The 17,366-nt window shown below is 35.0% G+C and overlaps 1 protein-coding gene across 1 annotated transcript in view; it reads right to left on the bottom strand.

Annotated features, from left to right (window-relative positions):
- Positions 1-243: 243 nt before the first annotated feature.
- The window catches only part of NIN (ninein), a 165,046-nt gene continuing 147,923 nt past the window's right edge, over positions 244-17,366 (bottom strand). The window contains 5 exon segments of the mRNA XM_043989230.1: positions 244-1,370; positions 10,336-10,377; positions 10,380-10,439; positions 10,442-10,453; positions 15,273-15,473. Of these exon segments, the coding sequence (XP_043845165.1) occupies positions 1,161-1,370; positions 10,336-10,377; positions 10,380-10,439; positions 10,442-10,453; positions 15,273-15,473 (525 nt within the window). The 3' untranslated portion in view covers positions 244-1,160.

Below are 17,366 nucleotides of genomic sequence, written 5' to 3'. Positions count from 1 at the left end.
AATTAAAGTTTTAAGAATACTCAATGTTGAATTATAATTAATATAATTCAATAGCTATGGTATGTTTAATGAGTAGTTAGAAGGCACAGCTCTGTTAGATTTTTTCTCTCCTTAGTGTTCATTATCCTTGAATGAGCTTTTCCTTTAAACATAAGACCTAACAATATATCAGAAGAGTGAATGCTGTTTTCATACATAGAAACACATACACATATATTTACAATACTTTTATTTTTAACCATTTTCACAAGACCTCAAACTTGAAATAATCAGAGTTTACACATATTTTACTCTTTGTACATATTTAAATTTTAAAAAATATTAGCTAAAATAGGTTTTAAGTTTTTAATTTGGCTTAATTTCATATGAAATTAGGATTTCATCATCATGGGTGACCACAAAGACAGTATTTTTTAAAAATACACTGCATTCAAGGATTAGAAATAATTCAAATCACATATTCTTAATTCCTAAAAGGGCTCATTTAGTAAAAAATGTTTATGTATGTCTATCCACATGTACATACATGTAGATATACATGCATACATGTGCATTTATGAATATCTACACATACATATAAGAGGGAACATCTGAATATTTAAACAGATAACCTATATCTGTTACTGGCAATTTTAGATTAAACTTTACTATGAGAATCTTCCTTTTAGAATATCTTATTTAAACCATGATTTGAGTCAGCAAAATTTAATTTTGAGATAAAGTTTGAGGTATGAATTTATTTTTAACACATTGTACTTTATTTTCAATTGTTCCTTGGTATATTATGATCAAAGCTTATGATGCCAGCTAGTATTACCTTTATGAAATGGATCATTTCTCTCTGTTGAAGATTGGTCAGAATTTCCTAATTGTCTCTTAGAGCTGGGAAGGTTAATCAGGCAGAATACTGAGATTTCCCTCTTATCTTTTAGCAAACACTCCAGTTCAAGATGTTTCCCCTTAACCTATCACATTTTAGAAGTACTCAGGGCTTTCACACTTCTTATTATAGTAACAATAATTTATACTGTCTAACTAAAAAAGAAAAGAAAAATAATTATACCCTAAAAATGAAAAGGGAGAGGAATGGGACAGGATTATCCTAATGAAATGTTATATTTTAGTATAGTAGATATATTCAAGCAGATTTTATGGCTCATCTATGACCTGAGAGGAGGTGTAGAAGTCATTGGTGCTGGTGTTAGATTCCTGATGATATTACTGAGGCTTGCAATCTTCTCTTCCAAAAGATAGTTTTTCTTTTCTGCTGTTTTCTGCCGTTGTTCAGTCATCTCTAACGTTTTTAACAGGTGAGTATTTTCAACATAAAGATCTTTCACCACGTCATCAGATTTTGTATTCTTGCAAAGCTGGAAAAAGAACCAGAGATTTTCAATCAGGTGGGAGCTGGAGGGTATGGAATGATTGGGTGGGAAAGGATGGATTGTTTATTTTGGGATTTGAAGGAAGCCAAGGAAGCCAGGAGGGAGAGATGAGTAGGGAAAGCCTTCCAGACATGGAGTGTACTCCATGAGAAAATTCATGGACCCAAGAGATGAGGTGTTTTATATACAGAAGAGCAAAAAGGCCAGAGTTACCAGATCAAAGGGTACATAGTGAAGAGTAAGGTATAAGAAGACTGGAAAGGTAGGAAGTAGTTTATGAAGGGCTTTGAATGTCAAACAGAGGATTACTTTTAGGCAATAGGGAGCCATTTGAGTTCATTAAATATGGAGGTGACATGGTCAGAACTGAGCTTTAAGAAAACGACTTTCTTGTATCATGTTTCCCTTTGGCAGTCAAGTGAAGCCTTTAAGCCCCTTCTCAGAATAATAATTTTAAATGAATAAAATATGTAGAATTTAAAAGGAAATAAAATATATTGAAATAGTTATTAAATTTTTTTAATTGCTACACCCAGGTTAAAACCCTCAGCTATTGAGAATTAAAGACCTATTAGCTAGTTGTTATTTTAAAGATCTAGTTGGGGCAACTAGGTGGCACAGTAGAGCACCAGCCCTTGGAGTCAGGAGGACCTGAGTTCAAATCTTACCTCAGACACTTGACACTGTGTGACCCTGGGCAAGTCACTTAACCTCAACTGCCCTTACCCCAAGAAAAAAAATCTAGTTGTTATTTAAAATGGCAACATTCTTCAGGACTAGCTGGTAAATTGATATCTTCTAAGGTTTCAAAGTAAATTTCTAAAACCTAAATCATGCTTTTATATTCTGGAAAAAGCCTTAAAAATTCCGTGGGATAATAAAATTTAAAGTTTAAAAAAAAAAGTGGTTCCTCTTCTCAGAGAGATGATATTTAGTATTCAATTAGGTATTTATAGACCTGTTAAAGTGTTAATAACAACTGAAAGGGCAGGTCGATGGGGCAGTGGATAGAGTTCGGGCCTGGAATCAAGATGACTCAACTTTCTGAATTCAAATCTGGCCTCAGTAACTTACTAGTTGTGTGACCCTGGGCAAGTAACTTAACCCTCTTTGCTTTAGTTCCTCATCTACAAAATGAAATGGAGAAGGAAATGACAAACCAATCTTTGTCATGAAAACCCCACATGGGATTATGAAAATTCAGACATGACTGAAAAACAACTGAACAATAACAGTAACTGACTACCAAAGCCCAATTTGTTAATCATTCCACTTTTGCTACATGTAAGGACATGGTCATACCATTGAGCTCACCGTTATCTACAAGGATTCCACTTCTCTTTTAAAAAAATCTGAAATTCTTTTATATGATAATAACCTCTTGTTAGAAGTGTTGTGTTAGAACTGTCATTTTGTTTAATGTAGGTTAAGTTGGTTACAACCAACTTTAGTAACTCTTGAGGACTGCTTCAAGACTTGATTGGTCTGGAAGTACCAGGGTTTGAACCATTGTATGACTTCCTGGACACCCAAGGTATAAATGCTAACCTTATGAAGAGGCTCCTCAGCCTTAATGTAATTGCTTTTGCTGCCGAGACAACAAACCCTCTTTGAATTGGGTGCTACTGCTATGACAGATGGAAAGGCAAGGGAAGTTGTGTTCACTTCAATCAATGTTGTATCTTATTGAACTTACTTTTACTGATAAGTAAACTTCTTTGGTTAAATCTTACATGGCCCAATAAGTGTCTCATTGAATTTCATTCACAAGCCCTTAACCATAGAACTGGATGAGTTAGGCGTGGCCAGAACACCCCTTCCTAAGACTCAGCTTCATCTCACTTTATACTTCAGTTTTCCTAAATCTATACTGTCCCTACACAGACAAAAGGTTGGCAAAATTTTACTAAAGGGCCAGATATTAAATATTTTATGCTTTGCAGGCTAAAGTAAAATTGAGAATATGTAGGTACTTATGTTACTGAGAGAAAACATCTGGCACAAAATTTTTATTAAATTCAAAATATAATGATAACTATAATAATAGACAATAATTTTTGGTAATACAGGGTCTATTGAGAAAATGGGGGGGGGCAGCTAGGAAGCACAGTGGATAAGCACCAGCCTGGATTCAGGATGACTGGAGTTCAAATGTGGCCTCAGACACTTGACACTTACAAGCTGGTGTGACACTGGGACAGTCACTTAATCCTCATTGCCTGTGCAAAAAAAAAAGAAAAGAAAAGAAAAAGAAAAGGAAAAGGAATTCTTTTTTTGGGGGGATAGCATTTCACTTAACTGGGTTTCAAAGTCAGTATTCTCTATCATGAACAATGGATTGAAAAATACTCATCTGTTTGCTAATCTGCAATGAGATTTTAAGTATTTCATCTCTGAAAATGTCTTTTCACACAAATAGGTACTGCCAAATACTGATATCAGTTCATGAGTATCTGATATTAATTGAACATATTAACCATTTACAGGGCATTTATAGAATTCTATTAGATTCTCTGAATATTTGCCTTTTAGCATGTCTTCATATTGCAGATTAATCATGTCAAATTGAAAGCACAGTTAAATGGATTTTGAAATATTATAAATTTCTCTTACACTTGCATTGAGATCCAAAATACATTACTGAAACTGAAGCTCAGAAAAATATCTGCTGCAAATTTGTGTGGGAATAGAGAGATCTTGCTTCTCATTTTCACTTTTGGCAGCACTCGAATTATATAAGGTAGTTTGATATTAAATTGGCTTTACCACAGTATAAGTTTCACACATAAGTACTATTTTGCCTGGTAATTTTAGATAAATTCATTAAGAAATAGCAAATCTGCAACAAAAGCTAATTTCCAGAGCCAATCAGTGTTTGATAGTTACAGCTGAGGGCAGTTCTTGCACAGAAAAATACCATTTCAGGGCCTAAGCTAAAAAAAAAAATCATAATAAAACTTTAATTTTTTCTTGTTTTGACATGATGGGTTTGCTCTGGTAATAAAAAAATAAAATGTTCTGGTACAATGACATTCATGAGACTTGACATACTAAATAATTGGAACTACATTATTGTGATTTGCAGTGTGTCAAGCAGCAGTGTGAAGTGATAAGAGTATCACAATACAGTCTGTCACAACTACTCAACTCTGCCTTTGTAGTGTGAAAGCCATAGTCAATACACAAACAAATGAACAGTCATATTACAGTAAAACTTTATTTATGGAAACTGAAATTCGAATTCCATATAATTTTTTGTTTGTTTTTTGTTTGTTTTGGTGATGCAATTGGGGTTCAGTGACTTGCCCAGGGTCACACAGTTAGTAAGTGTCAAGTGTCTGAGACTGGATTTAAACTCAGGTCTTCCTGAATCCAGGGCCAGTGCTTTCTCCACTGCACCACCTAGCGGCCCCCCCATATTATTTTTATTTATTTATTTTTTTTTTGGTGAGGCAATTGGGGTTAAGTGACTTGCCCAGGGTCACACAGCTAGTACGTGTTAAGTGTCTGAGTCATATTTGAACTCAGGTACTCCTGAATCCAGCGCGTGGTGCTCTAATCCACTGCGCCATTTAGCTGCGCCCCTCCCCCCATATAATTTTAATGTCATGAATATTATTCTTTTTTAATTTGTTTTGACTATTTAACAAATGGGGGGAAACCTTCATAGATCATGGACTGTACATAAAACATGTGGCAGGGCCATATCTGGCCTATAGGCTAGTATGTCAACCATTGCCATAGACCACTAGTCACTTAGTCCTCAGTATTTGTCTATATTTCATTTTCCTCTATTTCTAATAGCTGGCCTATATTAACCAGTTAGATGTTACACTGTCCCTACTTTCAAACCCCTTAAACTTCTGTCCTATCTTACTTATACCTCACCAAATCCAAGTTTTCTACTCCTATTTAAGGGTTGCTCAGAGATGCTGAAGGGAGTCATATAAGTATATTGCCTAGGTCCACTAGAATTTGTATATCTTCTCAACTTACACCCTCCCTGCAGCAAGACAATCCTTTCACTTCTCTATAACTGATTCTTCAACATTCTCTATGGTGGCTCCTCCAAATCTTTTCAGCTCATCAAGCCTCTCACACCACCCCATCAGCAGAGTAACTTGCTTAATAATTACACAGAAAATAGAGGTCATTTGACTTCTCTTACTCTAATTCTCACAGTTTCCTTAACCATCACCTTCCATTCTCTCCTTCAAGTATCTGATGAAGTCCGTCTTCTACTTAAACTCTTATTTATTTTTTAAATAATAAACATTTTATTCATAGTTTTGAGTTCCACAATTTTATCCTTCCTTCCCTCCCTCTCCTGCCCCCTCTCTGAGGCAGTAAGCAATCACATAAAGGTATATGTGTGCAATTTAGTAAAACATTACCATATTAGTCATTTTGTACAAGAAAATTGAAATAAAAGAAAAAAAAAGAAAGAAAGTGAAAAAATAGCGCTGCTCAGTCTGTGTTCCAGTGATATCAGATCCTTCTTTGGAGGGGGATGTATGTTTCATCATAGTCCTTTGGGATTGTCTTGGATCATTCATTGTATTGCTGAGAACAGTTAAGTCATTCTACTTATACTCTTTTTTTTTTTTTTTTTTTTGCGGGGCATTGGGGGTTAAGTGACTTGCCCAGGGTCACACAGCTAGTAAGTATCAAGTGTCTGAGGCCGGATTTGAACTCAGGTACTCCTGAATCCAGGGCAGGTGCTTTATCCACTGCGCCATCTAGCCGCCCCCTCTACTTGTACTCTTCATAACATCTTTTCCCATCTTCCCCAGCAAACTGCCCCCTTGATCATCTGCACTGACCCAAATTTCACATTATTTATTGGTTTCTTTCTTTTTTGCTATCTGGAAACCCAAGTCTCTCCTGTCCTAAAAACAAAAAACATCCATTTGATCCTGCCACCCCTCTCAAGCTACTGTGCTATATCTCTTCTAACTTTCACAAGCAAAGTCCCGGGGGGAAGGGGAGAGAGGGGGGAGAGTTATGATGGAAGATGACTTATTAACTCCAATTCTTCTTTTCTTACTCCTCAACCTTTGTAATTTGACTTCTGAACTCTTCACTCTACTGAAACTATTCTCTTCTAATGATTTCTTTTTTAAAATAACTTTTTTTATTTATAATTTTATTTTTTCCCAAATTACATAGTAAAAATAAATTTCAACGTCGATTTTGAAAACTTTGTGTTCCAAATTCTCTTTCTCTCTCCCTTCCCACCCCCTTAAGAACTCAAGCAGATTCAATATAAGTATACATGTTAGTCATGCCAAAACATTTCCAACATTAGTCAGGTTGTGAAAAGAAAACAGACAAAAAACTATAGAAAAAGGAACTAAAAAATTATGCTTCATTATATCAGACACCATGAGTTCTTTCTCTGGAGATGGACTGCATTTTCCATAAGTCCTTCAGAGTTGTCTTGAATCATGGCATTGCTGAAAATAGCTAAGTCATTCACAGCTGATCATCTTACAATATTGCTGTTACTTTGTATACAGTACATTTCACTTTGCATCAGCTCATCTGAATAGTCAGAATCTCCCTCTTGCAATTCCTGATCTAACCCATCTATTCTTTATCTAGTTTATTTTTTATAGGATAGACAAGCTTAAAAAATTGCTTATTTATACAGTGTGATAGGGCATTGAAGACAATGTTTCTTACTATAGAGAGGCTCTGCAAAGGAATATGAGACTGAAAAATTGAGCTGTTTTCCCAATTCCTGGGGAAGAAGGGAAAGCTGAAATCTCAGGAGAAACAAAAGTGTGCAAGCCCTTGCTTGTCAGTTCTTCTGGGAAAAGCCTGAAGTGGTTGTGCTTGGAGGTTTGGAGGAAGAGCTACAGCTGCCCTAGAGCAAGATACTGAAAAAAGCCTGAAGCTGTGCCTCTTTTTCAAGTAAAGATGATTCTCTAACTTCTCCATGACTTTCTCACTCTAGCTCTATTGCCTGAGCTTACTATATCCCAGTTTTCATTTCTGAAAGTCTGTTCTCTTTCTGTATTTGCCATGTGTTCTCAGGAGAATTTTTTTCCTAAGATATCTTTTGGTGTATCTCTTCTGGGGGTGGGGGGTGGAGATTATAGTAGCCAAGGACATAGTGGGAGAGGAATGGGGATCATCCTCCAAAATCATTCCCCCTAACTGTAGGTGTCCCTCAAAGCTCTGTCCTGGGCCCTCTTTTCTTCTCCTTCTATACTACTTCACTTGGTGATCTCATCAGCTTCCATGGATTTAATTACCATCTCTATGCTCATGACTCTCAAATCTATCCTGTCCTCATCTCTCCAATCTTGCATCTATCTCCAACTTCCTTTCAGACATCTTTAACTAGATGTCCAATAGATATCTTTCAGCATATCCAAAATTAAACTCATTATCTTTCCTCCTAACCTCTTCCCTGTTTCCTGCCTTCCCTATTACTGTAAAGGGTAACATTCTCCTTCCAGTCCTAGGAATCATCTTGGATTCCTCACTATCCCCCCCCCACCACCACATCCATACTGTTGCTAAGGCCTGTCAATTTTACCTTGGCAACATCTCTCAAATATACCCCTTTATCTCCTCTGGGACTGCCACCACTCTAGTGCAGGCCCTCTGACTGGATTATTGCATTAGCCTGATGGTGGGTCTACCTGCCTCAACTCTCTCCCCACTGCAATTCATCTTCCACTGAGCCATGAAAGTGATTTTCCTAAAGTGCAGGCCTGAACATGTCCTACTCAGCAAACTCCAGGGGCTTCCTAATGCTTCCAAAAGCAAAACATAAAATGTTCTTTGTGGCATTCAAAGCCATCTATAACCTATCGTCCAACTACCTTTCCAGTCTTCTCACACTTTACTCCCTGATGCATATTCTTCAATCCAGTGACACTGGCTTCCTGAACAAGCCACCCTCAGCTCTGGGTATTCTCTCTGGCTTTCCCCCATGCCTTCCCTCTGCTGTTCCAACTACTGACTTTCCTGGCCTCCTTTAAGTCTTCTACAGGAAGCCTTTCCCAATTCTCTTAATTCTAGAGTCTAATATTTAATTATTTCCTATTATCCTGTGTATAGCTTGCTTTATATATATATATTTGTTTGCATGTTGCTCTCCCCGGTTAGACTGTGAGCTCCTTGAGGATAGGGACTGCTTTTTGATTCTTTTATGCACTTAGTAGAGGCCTGCGACATCACATGGAATGTAGCACTTATACATGAAATGACGTTGCTGGGGGGCGCTAGGTGGCGCAGTGGATAAAGCACCGGCCCTGGAGTCAGGAGTACCTGAGTTCAAATCCAGCCTCAGACACTTAACACTTACTAGCTGTTGTGACCTGGGCAAGTCACTTAACCCCAATTGCCTACACTAAAAAAAAAAAGACATTGCTGGGCTTTTTCTCCATTTAGGAAAAATTTTACTGATAGACGTTATCACTTCTCTCCTGAGTAGGGAAAAAATTAAATTGATTTGGACCTTCTTGATTCCCCAGGATAAGAGAGAAGGCTTTTTGGAAAGTAGAAGAGGGAGAAAGGTCCTCCAAAGCAGTAGACAAATTTCCCACTATTGTCTTAATCACTAAATCCTCCTCCATCTTCCTCCTCTCCCCCTCCACACACATTAGTGGAATTGTCTAACCCTTGGAGATACCTAAAGGGAAGAGCTGAGAAATAGCAACTCATATACCATGAGTGTCCAGAGAGAGGGAATAGTTAGTTTTCCTTGTTAACCAAATACCCTAAGCACTGTTAAGCAGGGATACATTATTAAGAGAAAAAACATTATAATCATAGCAGCTCACATTTTAAGATTTTCAATGTGGTTTACATATATTATTTTATTAGCTCCTCACAACAACCCTTTAAACCAAGTACTACAGGTTATCCCCATTAGACGGAGGAAGAAACGGAGATTCCATGAGTTTAAGTGACTTGCCTTAGTTAGTGTCAGAGGTCAGAACTGTCTTAATCCCTACTGTCTCCACTAAACCGTGCTATCTCTCACACACAGCATGATGGCTTCCTAGTTTTGTACAAACTTATTTCAACATTGGTTTCTATGGCATCTGAGACATTATTCTAAATATGTCTCCTACCACCACTATGAATGTTTAATTCCCATGTTCCCTTCATTCTGTGGAATTGATATGCCGAGGTTACAGATATCAGTGGGGGGAAACACTGCTGAGTGGTGCTGGAAAAATAGAAAGGGTCCGAATTATGTTTCAGAGTATAGATCTAAGTAGAATGTGAAAAAGCACAGCTCTTCTGCCTTCTGTAATGAGGTACTTTGTTATAGAATATATATATATATATATCTCTGTGTGTGTGTTGTATAATATATATATATCTGTGTGTGTATATACTATATGTGTATATATATATATGTATATTTATATATGTCCTATTCACATAACTTTAATTCAATCAAGTAACCATTTATAAATGCCATTTGTAAAGCAGAGCTCTGCTAGGCTAGTGGGGAAGAGTTAAGGTTTAGAAAAGGCAGGGTCTCTGCCTTCACAGATCATAAAGTCAAAAAATTTTTTTTTAATTTCAAATTTTTTAAATTTCAAATGGCATGATAGATTATATAATTCAAGACTGAATTTCATTGAGGCCTTAAAATATTTAAAACCATTTAGTAAATATAAACCTTGACAGGTTACCAGTAACAGAGTAAATATAGAATGATTTTATATCATGAGAACTTAAAGAAAAAAGTCTTTTCAAATCACATTTTTTTAAAGTTAGCCTAATTCTTGTCAGTACTATATAATGATTTAGTAAAGTTAGAGAAATAATAGTCTTAAATTATCAGAGCATGTCTGAGATTAAGTGCTTCATTGGGTTTTGGGACAGTTAGTATCGAAGTTAGTCAAGCCAATAGATGAGCATACAATTTAAGTCCATAGGGAAGGTAGCAGGGAAACTAATAAATAGGAAAGCTTACTTGTTCTTTTAGCTGATTCACTTATTTCCTGAAGAAGCTTTTTCCACTAGTTTCAGCTTTTGTTCAACTTCTATCATGCGTTCCTCCATAGCTATTACCAGAGATGCTTTTGGTTCCCCTGGAAAAAAAAAGTAGCTTCTATTACTTGAAAAATCACACACACCAAAGAGAACTATCACAGTCTCTCTTCTGTAAGGAGGGAAGAAAGACTAGTGAACACTATGCAATTTATAGAAGGATGGATTTCTACCCGGTTGAAATGGAAGTTTTGGACATTACATTGATTATTCATACTAAAAATCAACTGACCATCTTCACCTGAGATAAATTCAAGTATTTTTAAACTATGAACAAATATTAGCTTCTGTTGCCTCTGTAGTTATTCTTTGTATTTATTCTGTTATTGTGACTATTTCCTCCTTTTAGTTTTTGTTTTTTGGCCATTGCTATATTGACAGCCTGTCCTCAACAATAAATAACATTTAAGATGTTGTCCAGGGTTTTCTAACCTTACCTACCACATTTAGAGGGGTCTGGTTTTCTTTTGTTATAACTAGGACTTTGGGACTGTTTGTTTTTCATAATATTCAATCTCTTCTGGTCTTGATTTTTGTGATCCCTTTCCCAATCTTACTTGTGCAAAGGAAAGAAACATAAATTGCCAGGATGATTTTGTCATCAAAACAATATCCAAACTGAGAAAGCTTAGCTAATAGTTGTTAAATATAATGGGCAAGAAAATAACAAGAATATCAATAGGCATTTATAATAGGTTTTGCAAAGCACTTACTATATATCATCTCATTTGAGCCCAATAACAACCACTTAGATGCTACAGGTGAGGATTCTGAAGTACAGAAAAGTAAAGGGACTTCGCTAAGTTCAAACAGATATAGTTAGAGGTAAAATTTGAACCCAAGAATCTTTGATTCCAAATCAGTAATAAGAATTTACTCTATCATGCTACAAAAGAACTGGATAAGGCTGTGACTATTCTACATTCTCTTATTTAATTAAGACTGAAAAGTATAGAAATTTTTTTAAAGTATAAGGAATTAAGAGAGGTGAGGCATTTGTTGTATTGAAGGTCACCACTTAAGTTCTCAAATATAAAATGAAGGTTTCCTATTTCAAATGGGACCTATTAAAAGCTACAAGCAAAACCCAGATTTTTTTATGATTACAAAGAATCAAAAGGTATCTGTAAAAAAAGTCAAACTGACCAGAGTTATACCAAATATTATTCAAATGCCAACATGTATTTAGAAGTTAAAATATCAGAACTTTTCAATCTTTCCACCGAAATCCAACTTGGATACTTCATCATTGCATGACGGTTGTCAAAGACTATGCCTGTGGACTAGAAACTCTAGGTCTGATCTAATTGTAGAGTCCTTGATTAGGAAGTTTGGTAACAGAAAGGTTGGTCATGAGATGATGAAATTTTTTGGCCCAAGAAATTCATTAAACTTTCTACTAAGGTAGTACAAAATCACAAAGGTATTGAGGGAAATTGTGACTATTATTTTTAGTTACTAAATTTAGTTACTAAGTCATTAAAGTAACTAAGTCATTAAAGAGGTCTTTAACCATGTGAATACTTTTAAATCAGAAATTTTTAAAAAGATAATTTAAAATTTTATTTCAAGTTTATTTTCTAAAATATTAGACCTTGAAAAAGTATGATAAAAATATTGATTTTTTATTATTTTAAGTTAATATTACTAATATTTATTTTTAATGTATTGATCTGTTTCATACTTAAATGGAAGTGCACCTACTCTCCACTTGTCTAGGGGAAAAATCCATAATTCAAGCAACATTATTGCCCTCTAAATTAATTATGACTTAATGAATAAAAACACTACATATGACAATATGACAAATGAAGAACAAAGATACTTGTATTTTAAAGCTTTTTTTATTTTATTACATTACAATTGTTTTCCCTCTCTGCTGAAAAAATAATACAAAATGAGTATATCCTATAAATAATCTTGATTTTCTCCAAACTTCAAATAAAAATTAGTACCTTCTCTTAAAAATAGTTATAACAGAATGAGAAAATATATAGCATATGTTCTTTCAAGAAGCCCAAATCCAAGTCACCAATTCTTAAATAGTATAAATAAAAATTATTCGTAACAAGCTGAGAATAATAGCATTTATGATTTTGATTCACAGAATTCCTTTTTTATACATAAATAATATAGACATATTACTATGACTAACAAGGGGAATAACACTAACAATTTAAAGGAATACATTGATCCCAACAAATTTTTGAGTGCTTGCACACACTCGAGCACATGTGTGTGCGTGTGCATGTAATGGTAAGAAAATTGATAATTAGCAGCCAGATTTCATAGGTGTCCAATCTGCATGCATTACTTTCTGCTCTGGTAGCAAAGCCTAAAGAAAGAATGCAAGTGGTAGACTTCACCCTGATGTCAACATTATATTTGGGCTTGGGATCTAAATCGATTCCATAATGTTTGCATCATTAATAAGTACATAAAACATTAACACCATGCTAGTGCCTTCCCTCTAAGATTATCTCCAATTTATCCTGTATATAACTCATTTGTACTTAGCTTTTTTTCATGTTGTCTAGTACATTAGACTGGAGGTCCTTAAGAGAGAAAATAGATTGGGGTTGTGGTTTTGGGGGTGGGGGGTGGGGGGTTGGTTGGTTTGATTTTTGCCTTTCTTTGTATCCCAGTGCTTAGCACAGTGCTTGGCACTTAATCGATGCTTGTTGACTTTGACGACTACTTTATAGATAATATTACAGAATATTCCCATTTTTAAAAAAGCTTCTTTATGAAACTGATAATTGAAAAACTGTTTTTACTCTATATTTCCATAAAAACTCCAAGTTCAACATTTTATAATATAAGCAAAAGGATGAATGTTTCCCCACCACCACTCTGCAACTTTATTTTGAAAACAACATTACTAGGGGCAGCTAGGTGGCGCAGTGGATAGAGCACTGGCCCTGGATTCAGGAGTACCTGGGTTCAAATCCAGCCTCGGACACTTGACGCTAGCTGTGTGACCTTGGGCAAGTCACTTAACCCTCATTGCCCAAACCAAAAAAACAAAAAACAAAAAACCAACATTACTGGAAATTTAAGTAAATGGGCTAGATATCATATTACTATAACAACATATCACAAATGTGACACACATAGGTGACTAAGGGCTCACTTTAAAAAGGGAAGCTACAAAAAAGTGGCTAAAAGTAATACATCCCACTCCCAAAATGTCAGAGGTATAGCAACATTGATGGTCAATTTTCAGAACTATCATATGAGAGATTACAGAAAGAATTGAGAAACTGTATTTAAGTGTGGGAAAGACAATATACGTCAACAAATGAGAAAAGAATGCAGACTATAAGAAGTCACTTGAGCATTTCACAAATTAATCATTTCTTAATGTGTCCTTAGGTTATACCAAATTTGGGGCCAAAGCAGACGAGGAACTAGGGAACTAGTAAGAAGTATGCTATGAGAATATTTGAAAACAGATAATGTTTGTTAGAATCCCAGGAAAGATACGGTTATACTAACTGATAAGAGATAATTTGTATTTTTTTAAAGTGGCAAGATTTTTAATTTTCTAGAAATTAAATCTTCAACAGTGGCGTGTATAAAACATGGACTGGGTATGCGTGGATGGCATACCTTGAAGGAGCATTCCAATCACCCTTCTCTAGAGGGGAACACAACTAAAACTTCCTGTAATCAATTTTTCTGATAAGTAAATGCTAATGTCCCCATTAGAATCTCCAACAGTTTGTGCTATCATGGTAACTTTTTGAGTGACAGAACACAGCCATCCCTTAGTTTTCTTAGATGTTGTAAAGATTTATTTTCTTTGAAATCCAATGATTCATGGCCACATGCCATATTAACTCACCATTACTGAGTTTCTCTGTAAGTATTCAATTGAGTCTGACAAGACTGAAGTGCAAATTATAAAGAAAAATCTAGGCTGCTTTGCTAGTAGTGATCATTGAAGGGAGAGATTCTGTGTTTTATAGGGTTCTTGGCATCTGATAATTTTTTAGTTGTAACTTCAGGTCTGTTTTGTGTCTGTTATTTAACAATATAACAACAACAACAAAAGATAGCATTTATATACCACACTTACTATATTCCTTGACACTGTGCTAAGCAATTTACAAATATTATCTCGTTTGATCCTCACAATAAATCTGTGAGGTAAGTGCTATTTTTATCCCCATTTTACAGATAAGGAAACTGAGGCAAACAGGTTACATGATTTGCCCAGGGTTACATAGCTAATAAGTGTCTAAGGCTGGATTTGAACTCAGGTCTTCCTGATTCTAGGCCCAACACTCTAGTCATTGCATCACCAACTGCCTCTAGTGAACCTATTTCATATTCTTTAAATTTCTATATTTAACATATCCCAGATGCCAAATGTTTTAATATAACAATGAATGTATCTCTATGGGTATGCCTTTTCTTACAGAAAAAAATGTTATTTATATTTCTTCATTAAGAAGATATTTTTTACTCCCTTTTTGAACTGGCATAATAAAAGAAAATGATAACTTCACAAAAATTGGGTAACTAAGTGACACAGTAGACAGAGCTTGGAGTTAGGAAGACCTGAGTTCATTTCCAGCCTCAGACACTAGCTGTGTAACCCTGGGCAAATCACATAATCTATTTGCCTCAGTTTCCTCATTTGTGAAATGGGGGATAATAATAGCACCTACATCACAGGTTTGTTGTGAGGATTGAATGAGATAATAATTGTAATACACTAAACATAGTGATGGCACATAGTAAGCACTGAAAGTGTTAGTTATTAATTAATAGGAAAAGACAAACAGAAAAAATGAAGCAGTTCATCAAGCTATGCTACCTGAAACTATTAATATATAGTAATAGAAATTTTACTTGTAGCATGTTGGTTTCAGAGGTCCTGTTTTCAAGTTCATCCTGTAAGAGCTGATTTCTCCATTCTGCCTCTAATAATTGTTCTTGAAGCTGTAGGAACTGCTCTCTGGGCACTGCAAGACCGCCTTGCTGCAGAAGGAGCAGCATATTCTGATGGTGTGAGGATGGATTAAGCATCACACTGAGCTTCGAGTCTTCTATCTGAACAAGTATAAAAACCCATTTAAATACAACAATGATGTTGTTAACAAGTTAATAACTGACTAATGTTAGAACCTCAGTTCATTAACTTAATAAGGTATTCATTTCAATTCAAACCAGTTCAAGTCAACAAATATTTAATTAATTTCTCTTTGGACTCCAGTATAGTTATCACTGAAGGTAACAAATTCCATTCTTTCTCTAAGATTGTGGAATCGGTGGTTCCAGTTATCATGAAAACTAGGGTGATTCTTGCTCTAGCACAGTATACTGCTTAAAAGAGCTCATTAAATCTCTGTTGATAATGTCATGCAGTACCATTGTATTTATAAACTGGAGGTCAATCATATTCTTTGCAGAAATGTAACATAAAATTATTTAGCTCACTAGAGATGAGCCTGTGATTATTTTTATACTTGTCATTGCTACCCCTAAATTATTATTCCTTTCTCCATATGTTTAACATTAGGTGCATTTGTGAGAGGTAGAGGGAAGGTATTTCTGTGGAAAGAAGTAGTTGGTTCAGATTTGAATTTTTTCAATGAATAAAAGCATGCAGTTAAGAGTCAGAATAAGTAGTTTGAAAGGATAAGATAGTTTGAATACATATTTATATTAAATATTTCTTATAAAAGCCTGACATTCAAAATATGTAGGGAACTCATGCAATTCTAAAATATTAAGCACCTCCCAAAAGTTAAGAAGTGAAATAAGTTTTTTAAAAAGGAAAACAAATTATTAAAAAGCACATGGAAATCAATAACAGTCCAAGAAATGTGAATTAAAACAACTCAACTCTGAGGAATCACTAAACATTTGTCAAATGAACAAAGTTATTAAAGGATCAAAAAACTCATTGTTGGAGATGCTGTGAGAAGACAGAAAATGAATCTTTTCATTTCTACTAAAATAACATTTCCTCAAATTTCAAAAATGAAATTTTTATAGTGAAAAAAAATGTTAAGATATCCAAATAAAAAAATCCTTCAGCATTATTTTAAAATAGCCATTCCATATGTCACTTAATAGAATAAGATAAAAAAAGGAAAAAAAAATTCTAGAAGACAACCAAATACTGAAAATTTCTTTTTGAATTAAATCAGATGCTTCAAAAGAATTATTTCCTGTTTGACTTTTAGGCTAGGCATATTATTTGTATACATAATAAAAACCTTAATTCAAGTTAATTTGGGGGGTTAATAATACAATGACATCAATCTGGAATATCCCCTTTAATAGTCAGGAAGTGCTAGGAATATCTTTAGGATTTTCCTTCCTTGATTTCAAAAAAGAACAAATATTAAATGACAAACAAACGAAAAAAAGGGACAGCTAGGTGGAGCAGTGGATAGAGCACCGGCCCTGGAGTCAGGAGGACCTGAGTTCAAATCCAGCCTCAGACACTTAACACTTACTAGCTGTGTGACTCTGGGCAAGTCACTTAATCCCAATTGCCTCACCAAAAAACAAAACAAAAAAAAAATCAAATGGCTATATTTTTCCTGACAGCCATCCTTAATAAAGGTATCAAAAAAATTTTTACAATGCATCTTGAAGTGATATAACCACAGAACAATTTTTCTCTTTAACCAATAAAATTAAACTATTAAACTAAATAGCATAATTAGGCACACAGTAGGATGTCTGGAGATGGAAAAGGAAAAAAAATCATACTAAAGTAAAAATATTTAAGAGATCCAAGAAGTAGCATACATATGTATAAATTATGATCAGAGGAGGGATGAAAGAGGAAAATGTGTTTTAAGTTTTCCAAGGTGAAGCATGCCACTCCACTTTTGGCCACACACTCAACGAACATTAGGGTTTGAAGGAAGGCATGCAAACAAATGATGCACTAAAATCAGAAGGCAGGACCCAGGCTAGTCAAAAAGT

Source organism: Dromiciops gliroides, chromosome 2 (assembly GCF_019393635.1).
Source record: "Dromiciops gliroides isolate mDroGli1 chromosome 2, mDroGli1.pri, whole genome shotgun sequence".
Lineage (NCBI taxonomy): Eukaryota > Metazoa > Chordata > Mammalia > Microbiotheria > Microbiotheriidae > Dromiciops > Dromiciops gliroides.
Note: the sequence above shows the minus strand (reverse complement) of the source record. Positions and strands in the feature narration are given on the sequence as shown.